Source organism: Ischnura elegans, chromosome 2 (genome assembly GCF_921293095.1).
Source record: "Ischnura elegans chromosome 2, ioIscEleg1.1, whole genome shotgun sequence".
NCBI classification, from domain to species: domain Eukaryota; kingdom Metazoa; phylum Arthropoda; class Insecta; order Odonata; family Coenagrionidae; genus Ischnura; species Ischnura elegans.
Genome location: NC_060247.1, coordinates 62072843 through 62092635, shown reverse-complemented (window position 1 = coordinate 62092635; position 19793 = coordinate 62072843). Strand labels below are relative to the sequence as shown.

Genomic DNA, 19793 nt, shown 5'->3' with positions numbered 1-19793 from the left:
GGTTAGCAAATACACGTATTTATCTGTTGACCTTGAATGTCCCTTCGCCTCGCACTGCTTGAAACTTACCACTACTACATACACGGAGAGGCACATACGGTAAAAACGTAGGATCGGGTCTTGGAGAGGAGCGGAGCGCATGCGTAGGAAGTGGCCCACTTCCTCTCCCCCTTCCATTTCCTCCCCTCAAATCCCCACCCCTCTTCCCGCCACACCCCTCGACTCCTTCCTGCCTCCCCTCTCTCGCTGAAACGCACAAGCACTATCCTCCTCACTCCACCCTCCCCTTCGCTATCGCTCCTTCAGTGCCTTACCAGTCCTCTTCACCCACCACACCCCTTTCCGTCCTCCCGCACCCCTTCCCCCCCAGAACTTCACAGGAACGACCAACTCCTCTCAAAACGTCCGCTCCACCTCCAGTCTGTTCCGCGGCGCGGTTGATACCCACCGCGCGGGCGAAAACCTCGTCGATTGCCGGCGAGATTGAAGTCCTGGAAGACACGCTATTGACCAATTTGACAGGTTCGCGCGTTGGGCCCATTTGACAGCCCTCCCGCGATCGTCCGCGTCTTTCGCGGATTTCGCGCATCGCAAACGCCGACGTTTAACTGACATCGCTTTGACTTCCCTCACCCCGAGAGAGGTATTTCCCGCGAGACGACGGCGCCCTCGCCGAGACCTAATGGCCTGATCGGTCCCCGCTCAACTGGGAAACGGTAGCCTCGCTTTCCGGCACCGAAGATTGGCGTCTTCGGTGTCGTGCCGAAGAGCGGGGACGCCGCCTCCTCTTCACTCCTAGATGTCCCCCGTTCGTGCCAGTCGTCGGATGCAACGTGGACTTAGCGGAGCGTGTCCAGGACGGCGCTTCGGGATCGCTTGCGTGTAAACAGCTGGCGCGTGCCGCCGCGACGCCACGGATCAAGTCATGGGGGCCAACCAGTCGGGTGCGCGTTCGGAGAGGCGTGCCAGCGATGAGGATGGTCAGTGGAATTATTTTCTCATTTCTGCCCCCGTCTTGTCTCGCCAGAGTTTTCAATTATGAGAACCGAGTTTTTCGTCTTTCACAATACGTTGTCTGTATGTTTTATCTTTCTTTAAGTTTCACCGTCGATTCGGGGCTGACGTGCTAATTCTATGAAAATAATGGAATATGTGTACTCTCTCGTTCAAGAGTTGTGTGTCACTTAAATAATTTTCATTTTCAAATTTTTGCGCAAGTTTTGTGAACTCATTTTTTGATTAGTGGTTGGCGTTCGTGCCACGGTTATTTTAAATTCCACTTCGGACTGTAAGAGTAATTTTCCTCTAAAATGTAATCAAGTACTTAAATCTAATATTTCGTTGATGTTTCATGCAGTATACATCCGAACAATAGTTGCTATTTAAAAAATATCACGTCGTTAAGGATATTGATACTGTAGAGAGAGGATACTTTATACCATACCATGCCACGAAAGTAATTTTCTCGCTTGGTAATCACTCATTTAGTTATTAAGATGGCGCATTCCTGCTTATTGATACTGATTGCTGATATCTTTTTGTTTTGGTTTTTGAACAGAGTTCATTTTGTATCACCCTTTGTAAAGGAAATCTACACTGCTGTTTCTCTATGGTATCGTCTTTGATGTATTTTCTGTAGAAAATGTTTCATGCACCTCAAATCAGTTAAAAATCCGTGGAATACTCCTCGGCATTTCCAAAGTTTGTCGCTGGTGACGGGGTACTATCCCATGTTTTATCGTAGAGAGTACCTATCAAAGCTTTTAGTTGATGATGCTTTATCGTTATCAGTGCTCATTTTTTCCGTGGTCATCTGCCCGCGTATCTGATTTATCCTTTCCAAAACGATTTGTTGATTTTGGGGACCTGCGTAAACGCTTGGTTCCCTGGAGATATATGTATTGATGTTAATTAAGTCTGCTGGTCCGAGCCGTCCACAATCAAAATTTTGAAAAAGTTCTCTTTGGCTAAAGTTCAATCTCACCGTGGCAATGAATAGATCGCCAATATGCGATGAGTGTCAATTATTCACGAAGCTAATTCCCTGCGTGTGAATCATTCAAATACCCTTGCCTGAAACCGTCGTCTCGTAGCCACTTTGGAACGTACGGTCTTCATCAAGTCTACATCATTCATCAGCTGGCTGTTGTTTACCCTCACTGCCATGGGCGTGAGCCGGGGAAACTTCGTAGTCATATGACGTCGCTTGGGAATCCAAAACGGGCGTGTTTCTCATGAAAAATCGGGCTAATTTCGTTAGTGCTGACTTCAGCAGTGATTTCAGAGTTACAGTTTCATCTCTAATATTTGTTTTTCCATTTTGGAGAAGAATGAGAGAAGAAATGTCTTTGTTTTATTAACTACGGGTGGACATGAGCTAGTACGTTGATTTTTGGGATTGGAGTATGAAATCATTATGCTTTTCTGTAGGTATTCATATTTTGAACGAAGACATTTTAACTTTTTAAGAGAAATCTACTCTTTTTGGATTTTTGGGATTGGAGTATGAAATCATTATGTTTTTTCTGTAAGTATGTATTCATATTTTGAAAGAAGACATTTTAACTTTATGAGAGATATCTACTCCTTTTAATCTATAACTAAGCCATATTCTGATGATCTCCCAAGTGTATCCACGTTTTATCCACCCTACAGCGTATGGTATTTAGGTTATCAACAGTAGGAATGTGTACCGAACTTCTATATTTTAGCATCAAAAAACAAGCTACACTTCAGTTAGTCAGCGCTCAAGCCTTCACTTACCGGGGACGCAGGACAACTGGATTTGTCCACGCTTATTATATGTGCTTTATATTTTGGTGGTCCCGTCGAGGCCCGATAATCCTTGGTTTCAGCTGTGTTAGTAACGTGGGAAACAATGTTAACGGAAACTAATGTTTCCTACTTTCGAATGTTTTGAACTCTTAGCTTCCCCCGCTTGGTTCTTCAAAATTTTTAAAATATTAATACAAAGCCCAAACCGATTCCACGATTATTAATATTTCATCAATGTTGCATCAATTGCATCTCCCATTGCTTTGCAAATATGTTTTATGATCATCAATTCGGCATTATTCGCTTACCTTTTATAAGTTGCAACGTAATGCTCGCAGTTGAGGCACGTGCGTGTTTTTGAAAATGAAGCACTTTATAGGAGGGGTGGTAACTAATTCTTTTCCTCATGCTGGAATTGCTCACGGAACTGCATGTTTAGCATGGTGACGAAATTGATTCTACGTTAGCGATACTTCATTTACCATATTTTGTCCTGGAATGAATGCACGTAAAGCAATTTACCCCCAAACAAACCTGAAATGAGGTTTTCAGCGGGAAATGGGCTATTACTGTGTATTCACATATAATAAAATATTGGCGATTGCGGATCACAGCGTGTTGCTCTGCGCATTTATTGTCGGAAAGCGTGATTTTTTTCGAATGAAAGGTATGCTGATTTCCTCGAATCATAATCGTCAGAACGCGATACAGTGCGTCTTCTAGGAAATCCGTACTTGACTGCCGACGCGTCCCGGCGTTCTCAACGGCGCCTGGCCGCTGTCGCCTCGTGCCCCGCGCCGGGATTCGTCGTCGCTCGGGAGGCACCTGTTGAGGGATCCGACGAGCCCATTTCCGCGGTCCAAACAACTCTCCCAGCTTCCGATGTTCTCCAGCTTTCTCGGTTTGTGTTCCTACCGCTGGGGACAGATTGCATCCCAGCTCCCAAGCAGAAAATGGGTATCAGATATCGAAGCCATCCCACCCTTGAAACATATCGTCATATGCTTTATAATTTACATGGAAATAATTGTTTTAAATATGGTTTGGCTAGAATTTAGCTATTTTCGGTATTGTGAGTATTGAATCGAATAATTGTTTGCACCAATTCTTGAACATACCTACTGTATCCTAGCCAAATTTTTACAATCACTTAGCACATTCGTGATTTTGCGCAGTTTATTTTATTGGTTAAGGGATGAATATATAAATGTATATAGGAAATATCTTACTCAGAATTTATTGAAAAAAGGGATCGGGATCTATCTGAAAAACTGAGGTGTCACTGTGCCGTTATTGCAGCCTTTATTGCTGCTGTCCGTGTGCATAAAAAATGATCGCGTTATTACGGCTTAGCATTTTAATTCTCTCGGTATAATAAATTTTACGCCAGCCATCAGATGCCTTGGGGTATGTCATGCTTTTGTTTGGTTATATCGTTGTAATTATGGCCATATCCTTTGGAATGAAATACGTTAAGTTCAGGTAGCCAATTCTGATCGTAATGGTGTTGAGCAGCGGCTCCCAACCTTTCAGAACCGCTGGTGTAGAGGAAATGTTTTGGTTGCGTATATAAGTGGAAGTTTACGAAAAATGGAAGTCAAGTTGAATTGAGTGGGTTTGAAGCCAAGGGGTACTAGTGATTTCACTTTTATATACAGAGTTAGGTACAGAAATTAGGAATAGAAAAGAAAAGAGATCAATTAGATACTTAGTGGTGCACTTCATTTTCCACTCGATGTCAGCACAGAACAGAGACACATTCGTTTCCCTTGGCAACCAGGTTTTTGTGTATTTATTCTAAGAATTCACTTTACCTAACTCTGTTGAGAAAATAATCACTTGTACCCCTTGGCTTCCAACCCACTCAATTTTTATACGACTTTTATAATTTTTTTGATGGATATTTTATTCTTGGAAATCCCGGAGAATACTTTGCGTAATGATTGTATTGTAAATATGCCAGTTCCACTCCGCTTTATTTGGTAGAACCTCGACCGGTTACAGCACTTCGGTGTCATTCAATAGGGGAGATACAACTGAAACTGTTTCCTCTCGAGAATGACGTGGGAGTATTGAAACTGGTCGAGGATTTGCCATTTAAAGCTTTATCTAATTGAAGAAGTTTCTACATGTTTATTCAGACATTAAATATTTGTTCCTTGAATTAAACAAATAAACAATTGAAGATATTCTCGCGAGTTTAGGGAACCTTGATTTAATCTTTAAGGATCTCTGAAATTCGTTTCAAGGAGGTCCAAAATACATTAACACCCGGGATATTTCAATTTTATCGGGAATTATAACGGGAAATACAATTAAACTAGCGCGGTAAGATGGTGGTGTGCGGCTGTGAAATTTTTTCTTGTCCTTTTATTTGGAGTCAGTGAAGAATTTTCGAGAAGAGAATGCACGAGAGAAGGGAGACTTTCAGGAAAAAAGAGTGAAATGAAGTTGAAATCAAAATTTGTGAGTGCTACCGGAAAAAATGTGTATGGTTTGATTTATCTTTGAGATAGGTATTTTCACTGTTTTTGGCATTGTATCAACTTCTCTACATTATATGTCGATGATAAATCCTATTTTTCCGGAATTAACTCCGGATTCAACGGAACGAATATTATTGTACGACTGCATATTTTGTTTATCTTGGTGAACAATTTTTTTTCTCCATGTAAGGAAATAGCTGGTTCTTTTGCTGATAACGGCTGGGATCTCTCAAAAGTCTAATGTGATGGCGTAGTTCTAATATTTTTATTTCATTGTCCTTAATTGTTTCAGAAATGAGCATTAGGATATCCTTGCGTGACGGTGTGCAAAGTTATGGTATAAATAAAACGTCGTGAATTTTTTGTATCCCATTGAAAGATTAAAATAATGATGTCATCATAGAAGCAGTTCCATATTTGAATCTCTCCTTGGTAATGAGAGACGAGTGCTGCCCATGGTTGCCAGGAAGATGGGATGAGCGATGTGAAACGTTAACATTACTCCTTTCCGCGATAGGATTAATGCATCTCATAATTGCCTGTCGTTAATTTTTTGGCTTAACTTAAGGTGAAGTCATGTGATGAAACTAAAAACAGAAAAATAACGATATTTAATTATATATTTCAAACTCTTACCGAGATTCTGTTGACAAAGCATATAGCTGAAAAACAAATATATTGTCGATAGGTATGTGCGAGTAGTGCTTTTTGATCTCGAGTTGAGTATCGAGTCGAGTATGTTATTTCCTGGACCAGACAATACAACAGTATATTCTCCAACATATTCTTACTTTTCCAATACCCTTGTTAATTTTCTATTGCGAAAGCTTAGCTTGATGTCTATTGAAAAGATAATTAGGGACTTTGATGGTTATTGTGTCAGAATTTGGAGATGAATTAAAATTAATGTCTCTTTAAAAGTTCCATTTAAGCACAATTGAAATGAATTAACCTAAAGTAATATGTAGTCAATTTAATAAATATATGTATCCAAACTACTCGGAAGAGCCCTGAGTAAAGGAATTTGCACAATTATATTAAAAATTATATAGGTAAATGAAGCATATTAAATTTGATCCTTTCAAATTCTCCTGCTGAAAAACCAATTAGCTAAAAGATGGCACCACTTCCAATGTCACCAGCATTGTCCGCTGAAACCTTAAAAATGCATTGTTTTCATAGAAATCTTAACGATTTTTAAGTATTCTCGTGGCGTTTGTGTAAATATAGTAGGGTAGGGCAAAAGTATTGAATAAGGGAGTATAAGCGATGCAGCGGTCCACTGTGATAACTCAGAATACGCCGCCGGGTTAGAAGACGGTCAGCCGCCGCGGCAGAAGAAAAGGTATTCGGCGCTCACGTCGACTACTACAGTGGTTGACTGCTACGCATACAGCACGCTGAAACTCCCAGGCCAAGGCATTTTAACGACTTATCGACTTTAAAAACGACTCGAATTTTCGAGTACTCGCACATCCCTAATTGTCGATAATTCGGGATATATTCTTTATATATATATTCTTTCTTGCTTTATATGACGCTTCATGATATTAAACTCCGGTCAGTTGGTTATTATAATCAGGGGGATTACATTGAGGAGGCCCAATTCCATCCTATAGACGTCTGATTACTGTTGCCACTTCGGTCGCATTGTAATCGATTTGCAGAAATGTCCGCGGCGCGGTAATGAGTGCAATACGATCCACTTTTTTCCAATATTTTGCAGTATAATGTTTTTCATTGCGAGAAATAGCATTGAAAAGTAATAAATTTGATATCACATCAAAATTTGTATACATTTCGGTTAAGACCCCTAATTATACCTTATTTCCCCGTAAAACTCAGATCAATTTGTCTGTCCGCGACACGAGTGGCGACTTTTGTAAACCCATCTAAATGCGCGGTGGGTGACAACATATTTGGACGCCGACTCGAGGATACTCTTTTGTAATATTCGTGATTATAGTTAACATCTGAACAGCGCGGAGGAATTTCTGCTTGGGTTGCGAGGGGTGGTATGAGGGGGGGTCCTATGGCCTTTCCGGTTGGTATGGAATAGATTGAATTTTATCGTATTAGATTGTTACGCGGTTCCGTCATGTTTCGAGCTAATCTTCCATGACTGATAGCTCTGAAAAACTGAACTTTGTCTTCTATGTGTTGTGAGTGATATGAAAATGTGAAGCCTTTTTGGAGAGTGAGTATGTTGAATTAAAACCTCTATTTTTAATGCTTTCAAACAATGAATAGTTATCCAACTTTGGCATATTAAACGGTTGTTACATAATTCAAGAAAATTCATCTTGATTTAATAGTCATTGATCTAGTGGATGAATTCAGCTGTATTTTCCGCTATTTAATCTGCTAACCGTATCTTAGAATAGTGTCGCTCGTTTGTCGTTCGTTGTCTGTTGAACGTATTAATTTTTCGACCCGTGAAAATTCATGAATATGAAATTATTAAAATTCTGTCTAAATTTGTTGTCCTTATATATTTGTGTTTAAGAAACTGCCTCATCGTAAAATATACTCATTAGCGGCAGTCTTTTCTTCTCTGCGCTCTCAAAGTATTCATAATTGCTTCCGCGCAGCAATGGTCCCATGAATTATCTTTGTGGCCAAAATGTGAATGTAAATCCGTTTTTGATGAAAGATCAAATATTTAATTTAAAAAAATATTAATTTTCTCTGAAGGTAGGATTGTTTCTCTCGTTTTTGAAATTATCGACAAAGTCTGAACATTTTCCTCGTTAGAAGCAGCTATCAGTTTGGTCTGCTAATATTCATTGTATTCTTTTGAAAGGGGAATTTAATTACGGCCTATTTTTTTCTGCAGCTCAGATATAATTTATCTATATTTTTTTCGCATCTAGAATGGATCTCAAATCATTTCATCGTGTTTATACTATCCTGATATATTCTTCCCGTAATTCTATTCTACGTATCTCGAAATTTTATACTCTGCATTGGAGTAAGAATGCTCCTTTTAAAGTTCATATTTTCTGCGAGTGGTGGTCACAGTCCCTGCGTAGGAGAATTCCACTTGCCTCTCGGTTTCCTTCTGCCGCATTTTTCCTCGTTCTTGCCTCGATTGAATTATTTATAAATGTTATCCGAGTACTTTCAGATTATAATTTACATTTTTGAGCATTGATTCATCCATCATTTCAACGACCATATCTCAGTGGATATCTTCTCTCATGTCTCCTATTATCTGCCATGCCAGCCATCAATTTTCGGTATGTGGTATCTGCCTCACTTCTCTCAGGTTTATGTGGTGTTGCCATCTGTTCTCCTGCAAAACTCGCTATCCTGGATTAAGTCATAGCGTGGGAGATAGAACGAAGCTGCTTCTCATTCAGGCTGGGATTTTTTAAAGTATACACGGTTTGAGGCGAAATTTGGTGGTAAAGATTTGTTGATGATGCTCTGAGAAGTAATATCATATTCATTTCTATGAATCATTCATAGAAAGAGGGAGTCGTTCATTCATGACTTTTGCCAGGAAGTTTCGTCGTGGGCACAAATAGATCAAAATGAGGAATTTAAGTGACGTTTATTTGGAACGACTTATTGACTGCCAGAATGAGTTATCTATTCTTACTTCCTGAGTGTATCATGCGAGTGTTGCCAGGCAACGGAATCATGGAAGAAATTACACGAAAAAGAGTATTGGAATTGCGTCGAATGTTTATCATTTTCCCCTCATATTGAGATTATGATGAGAAATCCCATTCCTTTGCTGAATCCATCTGTGAAGTAAATTAGAAATAACGCGGAGGAAGCAGCGGGAGCTGTATATGATGAATTCCTTCTTTTCTGAGCACGATATGTTCCGACGGTCGTAACACACTTTCATCTAGTCACCCAGGATTCCATTTCGCAATCTTACTGTGCTTCTTTTTGATCGCCTAATATTTCCTACTACCTCGCTTCACTTTCATCTTCCATCCTACTCTCTTTTGAATTCCTTCTATGCATTTCTTTTTGCGGATCCCTCATCTCCCCTAGACACGTCACGCTGATGGAAAATTCATATATATCCCGTGGTGCGGTTGTCACTCCGAATATAAAATTTTTATTATTTACCATTTTTATTTTTAAGCATATTGTTTAGCGTTTAAATTTTCTCTTGAGGGTCTGCCGAAATATTTATCGAGCCATTTATTTTACTTTCCGTTTTCTTTATCGAGTCACTTGCTCGAAGGGGGAAGGATGTTTTTTTCTGGTGCCTTTCAAATTGCTGCTCAGTGGGCTAAAATCGAAAAAAAGCTGACAAAAATCTCAGAAACGTTTTTTTGACCTAAGAAGGTGAATTTTTGCGTAAAAATTCTCAACTAAATTGTGCATATCTTGCTTGATTGATTTATTCGTGTGCCCGCTCGCTAACAATATGTATTAGGCCAAAGTAGAACAAATTTTGCGTAAAACGACCCCACTCGATTTTTTATTAAAATTACTAGCTTTAGCCTCTTGCCGAAGTTAAATGAATTGCTGTGTGAGAAAAAATACACCTTTTTAAAGTAAAACTTTTCTCTTCCATTTTTAAAGATTTTTTTTAATTATTCAACATACATAAACAGCAAAGTAGCGAAGCCTATTTTAAGTCATTTTTAAAAATATATGCGTAGAGAAACACTAGATGCTTCCGCCGAATTCCTCCAAGTGACTTTTGCCGGGCTATTCTCCTAAATTTCTAGAATAGGAGTCTAGAGTAAAATTCTGCCCTAACTGGCGACCACCAATTTTTTACCCTCTTAGTTCTCAGCTTTTTTTTCTCAGCCGAATAGTTTCACGAACCCAAAAATTCAGCTTTGAGGTACTTAATTGTTCAAATTGATGATTATGCAGCAACTGAACGCTTGAATGAAAAGTCAGGATTAATTATACAGGTAAAAATTAATATATTATGAGTAAAATAAAAAAAACAGCATGTTTACATGCCAACAAATTAAATAAAATAAATTTTTCCTTTGAGATGTTATACATAATGAAAATATCTTTAAAATTTCTCGCCAGTGCCAATCCAAGTAGGGGGCTTTAATAAATTTTAATCGTTTTTTCGAGCGTGCGGCCGACACTGGTTCCGCGCGACGGGGGCGGATGGTACAGCTACGCGACAAGCGTGTGAATGCGATATGGATTTATTACCTTTTCTACCTTGATAAGTGATACTCTAGAGATCAGAATAAGTCTCCATAAAATATTGAAATAGCCATGCTACAAATGACACTTATAATATAATGATAGGGCACCATAGGAGATATATTTAAAAACTTATTTCTTTGAGTACATCCGAGATACTTCCACGGGGTTTACACTCACATAGCTAACTTTGTATGCAGAAGAAAATATGCTTCTTTCATTGACAAAATTAATACTCATTCGTAGGCTCGAGCCGTTAGTTGGTTTGATTGGCATACACTCCCCAGCCTCCCATACCTATTTTTATAGGCTAACCAACAAGGGTCGTTCTATGGCACTGTGGAGCCCCTCTCTTACGTTTTTTGCAAATGATCAGATTACATCAGATTTAGGTATTACAGAAGATGTAATTGTTAAATACTACAAACTTAACTGTCATTGCAATACAATTCTATTTTAAATTGAAAATATTATTGTCAGGTATTGACTTTAACGTCCAAAATGTTCCTTATTTACCACTTTCAAATGATGATATGAGATAGAAATATTGGCATGCATGTATTAGAGAGAAATATTAAATGAAAATTTGACTTCATTACTTTATTATAGAATAAACGACATGAACTTACAGGTAGCATTAATTTAAAAAACAATTATTATAGCCTATGCTTTAAATGATTTTCACATTGTGCCACTGAATGATATTTGTTCTAGCCACAAACGAAAAATATCAAAACTAAGTAGCCCAATTTACACTTTTACCCAGATGATAAACAGCTAGTTATATTTTAGCAATTTATTAACTGTTCGTCGTTTTTTTTCACAACATGAAAGGGCCTTTTCATCTTTACTACCTGAACTCAAAGATACTCATATCTTCCGTTGACCTCGTATTAGAGTCGTTGAACTCATATGCATTGTTGGCACGCAGGAATGTGAAAAAATAATCAGGCAAGTCATACACCATTTGGTGGAGATTATGTATACAAGGTTTCAACTTCCTATGTAAAAAAAAGCTTTTGAGGCATTACCCCACTTTTTATCGATTTCACCTCATTGTCTGCTGTTGTGAAAAATGACACGTCAAAACTCTCCTGTAAATATTTACCTCTAACACCTTTCCATCATGCATGAACGTGCCATTGGCATGAATTGAAGGAAGTGCAAGGAGCCAGTGAAGGAGAATACGGATCTTTTGCAAGGGCTGAAAGAACCAAACACGATTAGATAAAAAATCTGGGCGAATCTGCTCAACACGAGCATAGACTAAGTAGAAATGATATTAGTGGCCGATCTTAGAGACTTATTAGACATGTTACCTGTCAGCTTGTCTTGGAACTCTGGGATAGAAAGATATCTCTGTGAAATTGCACAGATTCCCTACTAATTCTAGAGAACGGTATTGAAACCCATTTATTTTACAATTTATTTCCTAAATTTACTTTCGGATCCAGTTCCGTTTGATTATCTGTATTTTGCGATTCCATTCTCTTCAATGTCTGACTGTTGATGACTGGTAGAGTGCGTTTGAAGATCCAACAAATAAAAAACACTTACGAAATTGCTTTCTTATATTTTATTTCATCGATTTTGAAGGATAGCATGGAATGGAGCTCCTAGCGTTAGAGCGCCTGATGCTGCCATACATCATGCAAGTGAATCCGAGATGGAGCGACGGCGACTCTAAAATGGTCCTCGATAGTGATTGGGCGGAGAAAGAGCCCTACAAAGTTTCAAAGTTCACTTTCCGGCGTCATTAATTATCCATCGGTAAATTTTTCTTCTTTTGTCGCTGGGAGCGCGTTGTTTTCCCCGTCAATATTTCAGCCACACGTGAGCCTGTCCCCAGGGAATCTTATGCCGGAATACTGGGCTTACTGATTATTTCGTGTCATGGCAAAATTTGGCCGTTGACAATTGCTTCATGTATACGAGAGTGTACTAATCGCGTTCTTCATGCCCTTATATTATATAAATAATTAAGAATTACAGTTTCGGATGAATCTTCACTAGTTCTCAAAACAAAATTTTATTGAATAATGCCTTCATTTGATATCTCTCAGGTTTTTCTGATTATTTTCTACGATATTCATCACTTAAAAACCATTTTTTCCTTCTAAATTTGGTAAATTTTTATACCGACACAATGAACTCCATGTATTCTGTATGGTCGTCCTTAATACGCTTGCTAATTCTTCTCCCTACTATATCTACGGGACACGTGTGGCAGATAGGTTTACCCATGCTTGAATCATTTGATTATTATCCCAATGAGGATTTTCATTCTATCCGAATGAGCTCTTAAAAAAGAAGTAACATTTATTTTGAACTCTCAATTCTCAACACTGCGATATTTCGCCGAATGTTTAAGGCAAGAATGTTTCACCGAAACTTATATATTTGTCCTATAATTAAACTAAGATTGTTATAATTTGCCATAAAAATTATTATAAAAATTTTTAATGAGAGTTTATGCGTTTAGTTGGTCCAAGTAATAATCATTTCCGGATAGCTCAATGCTTTAGGTGTAGTTTGAATAGTATATCACCCTACGGTACTTCGCGATGATAATGAGAATTCTATAGAACGCTATGTTAAATTCAAAGAATCCGTTGGGGGCCTTACACTTTCACGATTTACTTTGGCGCGGTTCCCGGTGTATTACAGATATATTCCGTACATTTAGCTGTTTTTTTTCATTTCATATTTCAAGTAAATCTTTTCCCCTAATATTTTGTTCCTCTTGTCTCCCGTTTAATTTTTTAATCCTCTAATTGCGCTCTCATTTTCGATGTCACGTACACGTGGTGTCGTAAGAATAGAAAGCGTATTTTTCCTCCAGATTAAGTTTTTTTTTATCTTAGGGATGACAGTTTCTGAGAATGGAATCTTTTCTTATTTTCAAAGCTTCCTTCAATATGATAGTTTTATTCGTCTGATGTGTTGTTATATTTTCGATGTGATAATTGTGCTTTAAAAAGAAAAATACTATGGCATCTACCATCTATCCAAATACTGATTAAATAGACCGGAAGACATACGATATTAAATATTTTTATTGTTTTACTTTGTAGGTCGATCACAGGGTATTATTGGCTTCAGTGTTATAGTTTTTTTTTAATTTAAGCCTGTAATGTGTCATCATCATTGGTCAACAATTCTAGGATTGGTTTGACGCAGCTCTCCACTCATTTTTCCTATCAGCTAATCTTTTCACATCTACGCATATCTTCTCTTTCACATCCTTCTTTACTTGTTCCATATATTTTGCTCGAGGTCTTCCTTTTCCGTTCTTGTCTTCCACTTGTCCCTCGATTGTCTTCATCAGGCCATCATGTCTCTAGATGTGTCCGATAAGGCTGTTCCGTCTTCTTGTTAAAGTTTTCATGAGGCTTCTCTTCTCTCCTACTCTTCTTAGGACTTCCTCGTTACTAACTCGGTCGATCCATTTGATTTTTTTCATTCTTCTGTGGCACCACATTTCGAAGTCCTCTATCCTTGCTTTCTCCGCTGCGGTCATTGTCCATGCCTCACTTCCATATACGAGCTTACTCCAAATGTAGGTTCTTATAAATCGTTTCTTTACTTCCATATTTAAGTTTCCCGCTGTAAGCAGGTCTCTCTTTTGGTGGAATGCTCTCTTCGCCTGGGCTATTCTGCTGATAATTTCTTTCTCGCTTCTCCCGTCATTAGCTATCTTCCCGTCAGTTACCTAAGATCAATCCTGAGGCCAAATCCTGAGCAATACCTCGGGAAAAACTTGATCCCGTTACCTTTGGTTTCATCTATAGGCGTTTTGATATCATGATTCAATACACTCAACGTTTTTTCTTCTGAGATGGCGATTGTTAAATGAGCTATTTATACTAATTTTGCTGTGTCGCTCACTTCTCTAACTATGGAGTTATATCTTGAAACGCGTTGAAATGCGGACATTCGGTTCAGTCTGATTTATTGAATGCTCCATTCATTATTTACGGTTGAAAGTGGCCACGACTCACGTGTTGGTATCTCACACAGCATTGATCTGCGGCTTGCGAATAGAACGGAGGTGGTCTCCGCTCTCATCCGGCAGCAGAATTGTCTGAAGTCTGACACTTGCTCTTTGCCGTGTCAATATCCTTATTGATTGACTCGGGGTATTCTCGTCTATTAGCTGGGGTTGAGTTGCCCGAATAGCTTCGGTTAGGTCTCCTGTACTGTTTGCTTTATCTAATTAGAGGCACTCGTGGAGCTGGGCGCATTAGGTAGTTGGTAGTAAAAGTAGTAGTCAACGTCTCATTGCCTATTATCCTTGTAATTCTTGAGTATGCAATGCTACTCGTGCGGAGGAAATTTTTGATAATTTTTTAGGAAACATTTCCTCAAATCATTCGACGTTAGTACATAATAGTATATAATGAAGGCGTTAGTATATTTGGTCGTACATAAAATCAGTCTCTTAGTGATTAAATCCGAAGGTTTTTTAGGAGCATATTATATTAAAATATTTTTTTTGCTGGCAAGTTGGGCTGTTATACAGGATTTCTTTGAAACCTATGAAGTTAAAGATTCGCTTTAACAGAGAAATGGTGTTCCCATGAGGGTTACATTGACCCAGTTGTCACTAATTTTTGAGAATGTGGGAATTCAATTCGTGATATTTTTCTAGTTCGAGTCATGTATAATCGTTTTAATCGATAGAAGTGAGAGCAGAAGGCCTTCGAAATTTTTAAAATTTTTGCTAAGTGCGTAGTCATTCACCGAAGAAAAATGGTATTCCCTTTTTTCCCAAGCTGGTCCATTGGAAAAGCGAGCGAGAACTATGTGGAGTGGTAATCATGTAGCCATAATAATATGTGCTTTCAGTAGGTAGGGTTTGTTTTTCAGGCTCATAAAAGCGTTTGCTTTACCCACCGTCTAAAGGGTCTTAGAACAATTAAAATAATAATGCCTTATGGGAACAGGAGTCTTAAGGTAGGCTGCGAATCTGACGATTTTAAGTTTTAAATAAGATGATTTGCTTTTAAACTGGAACTGGCTGGAAATGTTTACTATTATTTTATACATCAAATCGTCTTTTCTCTCGAAGTAGGACATCCTTACCTGGTATTGGTTTTTTAGTTACTCTTGATCTACATGTTGACTAATTGATATTTTTTGGGCTTATGGTTAATACCTACCATTCCAAAAATAAATTACTTCTTACGAGTAGATCTTAGAAAGAAAATATAAATTTTGAAGTTCAATGGCAATTCGAATCAAAGTCCGCAAAGTTTTTGTGGAAAATTCATGCCTTCGGTTATGTTCCCTTGATGGAAATACACCATATCTCAATGGGATTATGTGCAGCTATTCATTTATCAATATACCTACCGTCTATATAAAAAATACTACTCCAATAGCCACCGCTTTGGATATTAGTTTGCGGTGCTATAACAGGTGTGAATGATATGGGCATAAAATGATTAGTAGTGATGGAGGTAAGGAGAGCAAAGAGCATATTTAGGTAGCGTGTTTACTGTTCAGTGAACACGGTTCAGTCTACGCTTTGGTGGCCCACAAGTTTCTCAAACACTTCACTCCCAAACTCTGAGTTTCCCCCTCGTTCTCAGCCGGTGAAAGTGATTTTTTGTGAAGATTATATAATACTAATTGTAAGTTGTACAATTACCAAAAGCTTATGGACTGCGAATGAGACATTTGATCATGAGGTGCCTCAGGCGCGCTAGTGCTTTTTACTTCTTTCTGCGCTACTGAAGTTGTCTCTGATGGTGTATTGATTAAAGTTCAATTGACACTAGCGCATTTTCGTTTCAAAGGCATCTCCTATTAATAGAAAATTGGTTTACGAATGAGCTCTCTTCTGTCTTCACTTTGTGAAGCATTTGAGATGGACGATTACTTAAAAAAATCATCATTTTAATAATAAAGAAAAAGGATGTTTGACTCTTTCATTCACGTGTTTGTAAAATAGGCCGGTAAAGAGAGGCACACGGAATCATGAAATTAAAAATGAGAGAAGGGGGCAACAATTCGACGTCAAAACAAGTGTTCTGTTGACCAGACAAACATTGGTTTCTAAGGCCCAGTTTCACCAACACGGATAATATTCTCTATTATCTCAGTTTTCAAAAACTCGGTTAAAATTATTATCTCAGAAATGTGAGGATCGTGTTTCACCAACGACGTATTAGGTATCTTAGTTTTCAAAAACCGAGATAATCAGAATAAATTATTTGGCTCGTAAATTTTTCATAACTCCTACGTGGGAAAAATAAATGACGGTAAGCAACCGTATGGCATGGAATCAGCTTTAATAAGCCGGTAAGAGTACAATCAAGTACAGAGTGAGAAAATGAGCAGCAACAGTGTTAATATTTACAATGAGAGTTGGAAAAGCTCAAATATTACGTTTTCGGGGATGGATTTATTAATTTTCCTTACCGAATACCACGAACGGGTAATAAAAAATAAATAAAAAACAAATAGGGGAACCGCGTTTGGATAGAGCAAGGAATGCGAGAATATTGCGGTAAAAAAACTTGCAAGCTCCTTCGTATGCATCGTTATTAAAAAATTAATTTTTTTTATTTACCGAGACTCCCAGATTTAAATAAACACAGTTCTTGGTTATTTTGTGCTACAATAATTAATTACGTCTTACTTGATAACATTGCGATTTCGAAGATAACGATGCTGTTACACAGGTATTAATTTAGGAAGAGGACAGAGATTAAAGATTTTTGTATATATATGTGAGAAAATTCAAAGAAAGGTTTGTAACATTTACGGATACGAACATATTTCGGCAAGAGTTGTCGGAATCATTGGCTCAAGAGGAGCATAGGCATGGAAAGCCTCAAGTTTAAGAGAAAGTAGCGTGAAATTGCTTTGACAAGGGGAGGTCACGAACCCCATGATGATGATAAAAAAATTTCCTCATGTCTATGCTTGCTTCAATTAAAATTATTCATATACTTGTCGCCGTATGATCAAAATGAAGACGACAAAAAAAGCTATGCTAAAATTGCTATCGCGAAGGCTCGAACCCTGGCCTCCTGGGTGAGGGTCGACGACGGTACCACCATACCAACTGCCCATCACGTTAGAAACCGCGCTATTTTAGCTTTATATATTACTAGTTGACCCGGCGAACTTCGTACCGCCTAACAATCAATGAACTTACAGTTTACTTACACCATTTATAAATCAAGAGCGGCTGTATCGTTTTTAATCATGTTTAATTTATTATAATAAAATAAGGATACAAATTCAATAAAACTACGTAAATGAGTACCAAAATTGCTTGTCAGAAAGACATTTTCTTCATTGAATCTACATAAGGTGAATCGGAGCACGTTTACGCGGATTTTTTTCAACAAATTTTCTTACGCTTTAGCTTAAGAAATTTTGGGCATTGTGGTTTAATAAAGCAGTTCATGAAATAAAAATTATACCCATTCAGTTGTTGGCTATTTGCGTTATTAGCTGTAAAAAAATGTTTTTAGGTCCAAGTCTGTTGCATACACTTGGCCCATTCAGGGGGCAGGTTGACACGACCCCAGACCGACGCTTGACTGATGCTCAAAATCGTGCAAGAAAAGCCCCTATGAAGCAGCATTTGCATTAAATGACTTAAGGCGCGCCAGTTTTAGTATCTCTGTTTGGAAAAAATGCACTGCGTAAACGTACTGCATGCGTAAACGCACCACGGTGAGCCCTACACATTCGGGTTTAATGTCTTGCGTCAAGCACCTTCTGAGAAACAACAGTTTTTGTTTTGTTATCAGGCGCAAGATGAAGCGGATGAAGCTAAATAAATATAGCGAAGCAAAGCAGTGACACAGCGAGGGGAGGTTTTGGGGGATAACCCCCCCTCCCCAAGAGCTTAGAGAATTTTTTTATGAAAGATTTTGTTATTAATATTTGGGGGACGGATGACTAACAAACAAAACATATTTAACTATTCACACAGCCACAAAACCCACTATTTTGAACCATTTATCTTAAAAAATGTCTGGGGGAAGTGCCCCCACACTTCCCGCTTACCTTAGCGAGTTTTCTATACCCTACACACCCGTGGTATTAGCTGCGCCCAAAACCCCCTATCCTAGCTACGCACTTGAAGCGAAGGAAGAAATACAGAGGATGGTTTATCGACTCGTGAACATAGCACGCTAAATTGACCATGAGAAAATCATGGGTTTTCATTAGCACATGAGCACAAACAACACAAAAACTGAAAGAATGACCATGCGATTTTTTAATCGTTATCACGAATGCAACACGAATTGTAAATTGAATACGTTTAAGCTCAAAAGGGCATATGAGTTGAGATCATGGAATCTACGGAATGAGGACTTCCTAACCTTTGAATTTTCCTTTGAGTAAAGTTGCGTGAATCACATTCATCACCAATTTTTTTAATGATCAAACACGTTCCGTTGGATAGTTATGGTTGGTTTAGGCTTCGAAAGATCATGAGCACAGGCATTACCGTTTGTCAACAATTGCTTGGAGATTTGTTTACAAACACGGTAGTGAAGTGTCAACTCGAGCTGGGCCACGGCTGGGCTTACAATCAGCTCGAATTAAATTTTAAAAATGTAATTTCAATTTGATTAATATTTTGAATATATTTAGTAATTAAAATGTTATATTGTTACTAAATTTAGTTATTAAAGTGGTAAAAACAAAACTAATTATTTAATTTGTAGTTTTGACCGACTTATCAATTGTTGTGTTACTATAACTCCTAAATGCATGTCCATAGGAAAGAGATGAATTTTTTTTGTGAAATTATCCTTTTTTTAATGGCCTATATGTTAACCCCGCCTGTGACGAATCCAAAGAACCAAATCTCATTGAAATCGGTGCAGCCGTTCTCGAGTTATAAGTGTTCTAACTAACACGATTTTCGACTTTCTTTTATATATATAGATTATTGTATAAGGCTTGTTAAAAGTACCGTATGGAAATTAATTAATTACAGCCAAACTGAGGCCCATTTATTAGAACCACTACCAGTTTAGGGATGTGTTCGCCATTCCGAATGCTATAAAAGTAAACGGTATCGGAAACCTCCACCTCCCCTTGTGAGTAAAATTCGTCTTCTTCAATGAGAGCGAGAACTGCCTTTGCAGTTTCATTTGCCATTTTGGGATGAGTAAATAAATGTACTCTACCATGTATATTAAAATAATCTGCACGCTCATTTATCCATAATGAACATGGTCTCCGAATAGAATGTCGATATTCTTCATCGCTGTCATTCGTATTTTCCGAGAGCTGATGAAGCTATATGCGCGCCATGCCACGTTACATCTGCCCTCAGATTAACTCGGATAATAAGCTTTGAACGGCGGAATATCGTCAGTAAAAGTATAAACCGAGATAATAGCCCAA

General features: G+C 38.2%; 1 protein-coding gene across 1 annotated transcript in view; it reads left to right on the top strand.

The window, feature by feature from the left end:
* Positions 1–411: 411 nt before the first annotated feature.
* The window catches only part of LOC124153830 (serine/threonine-protein kinase 32B), a 550681-nt gene continuing 531299 nt past the window's right edge, over positions 412–19793 (top strand). Inside the window, exon 1 of the mRNA XM_046527209.1 lies at positions 412–980. Within this exon, the coding sequence (XP_046383165.1) occupies positions 926–980 (55 nt within the window). The 5' untranslated portion in view covers positions 412–925. The remainder of the gene's footprint in view (positions 981–19793) is intronic.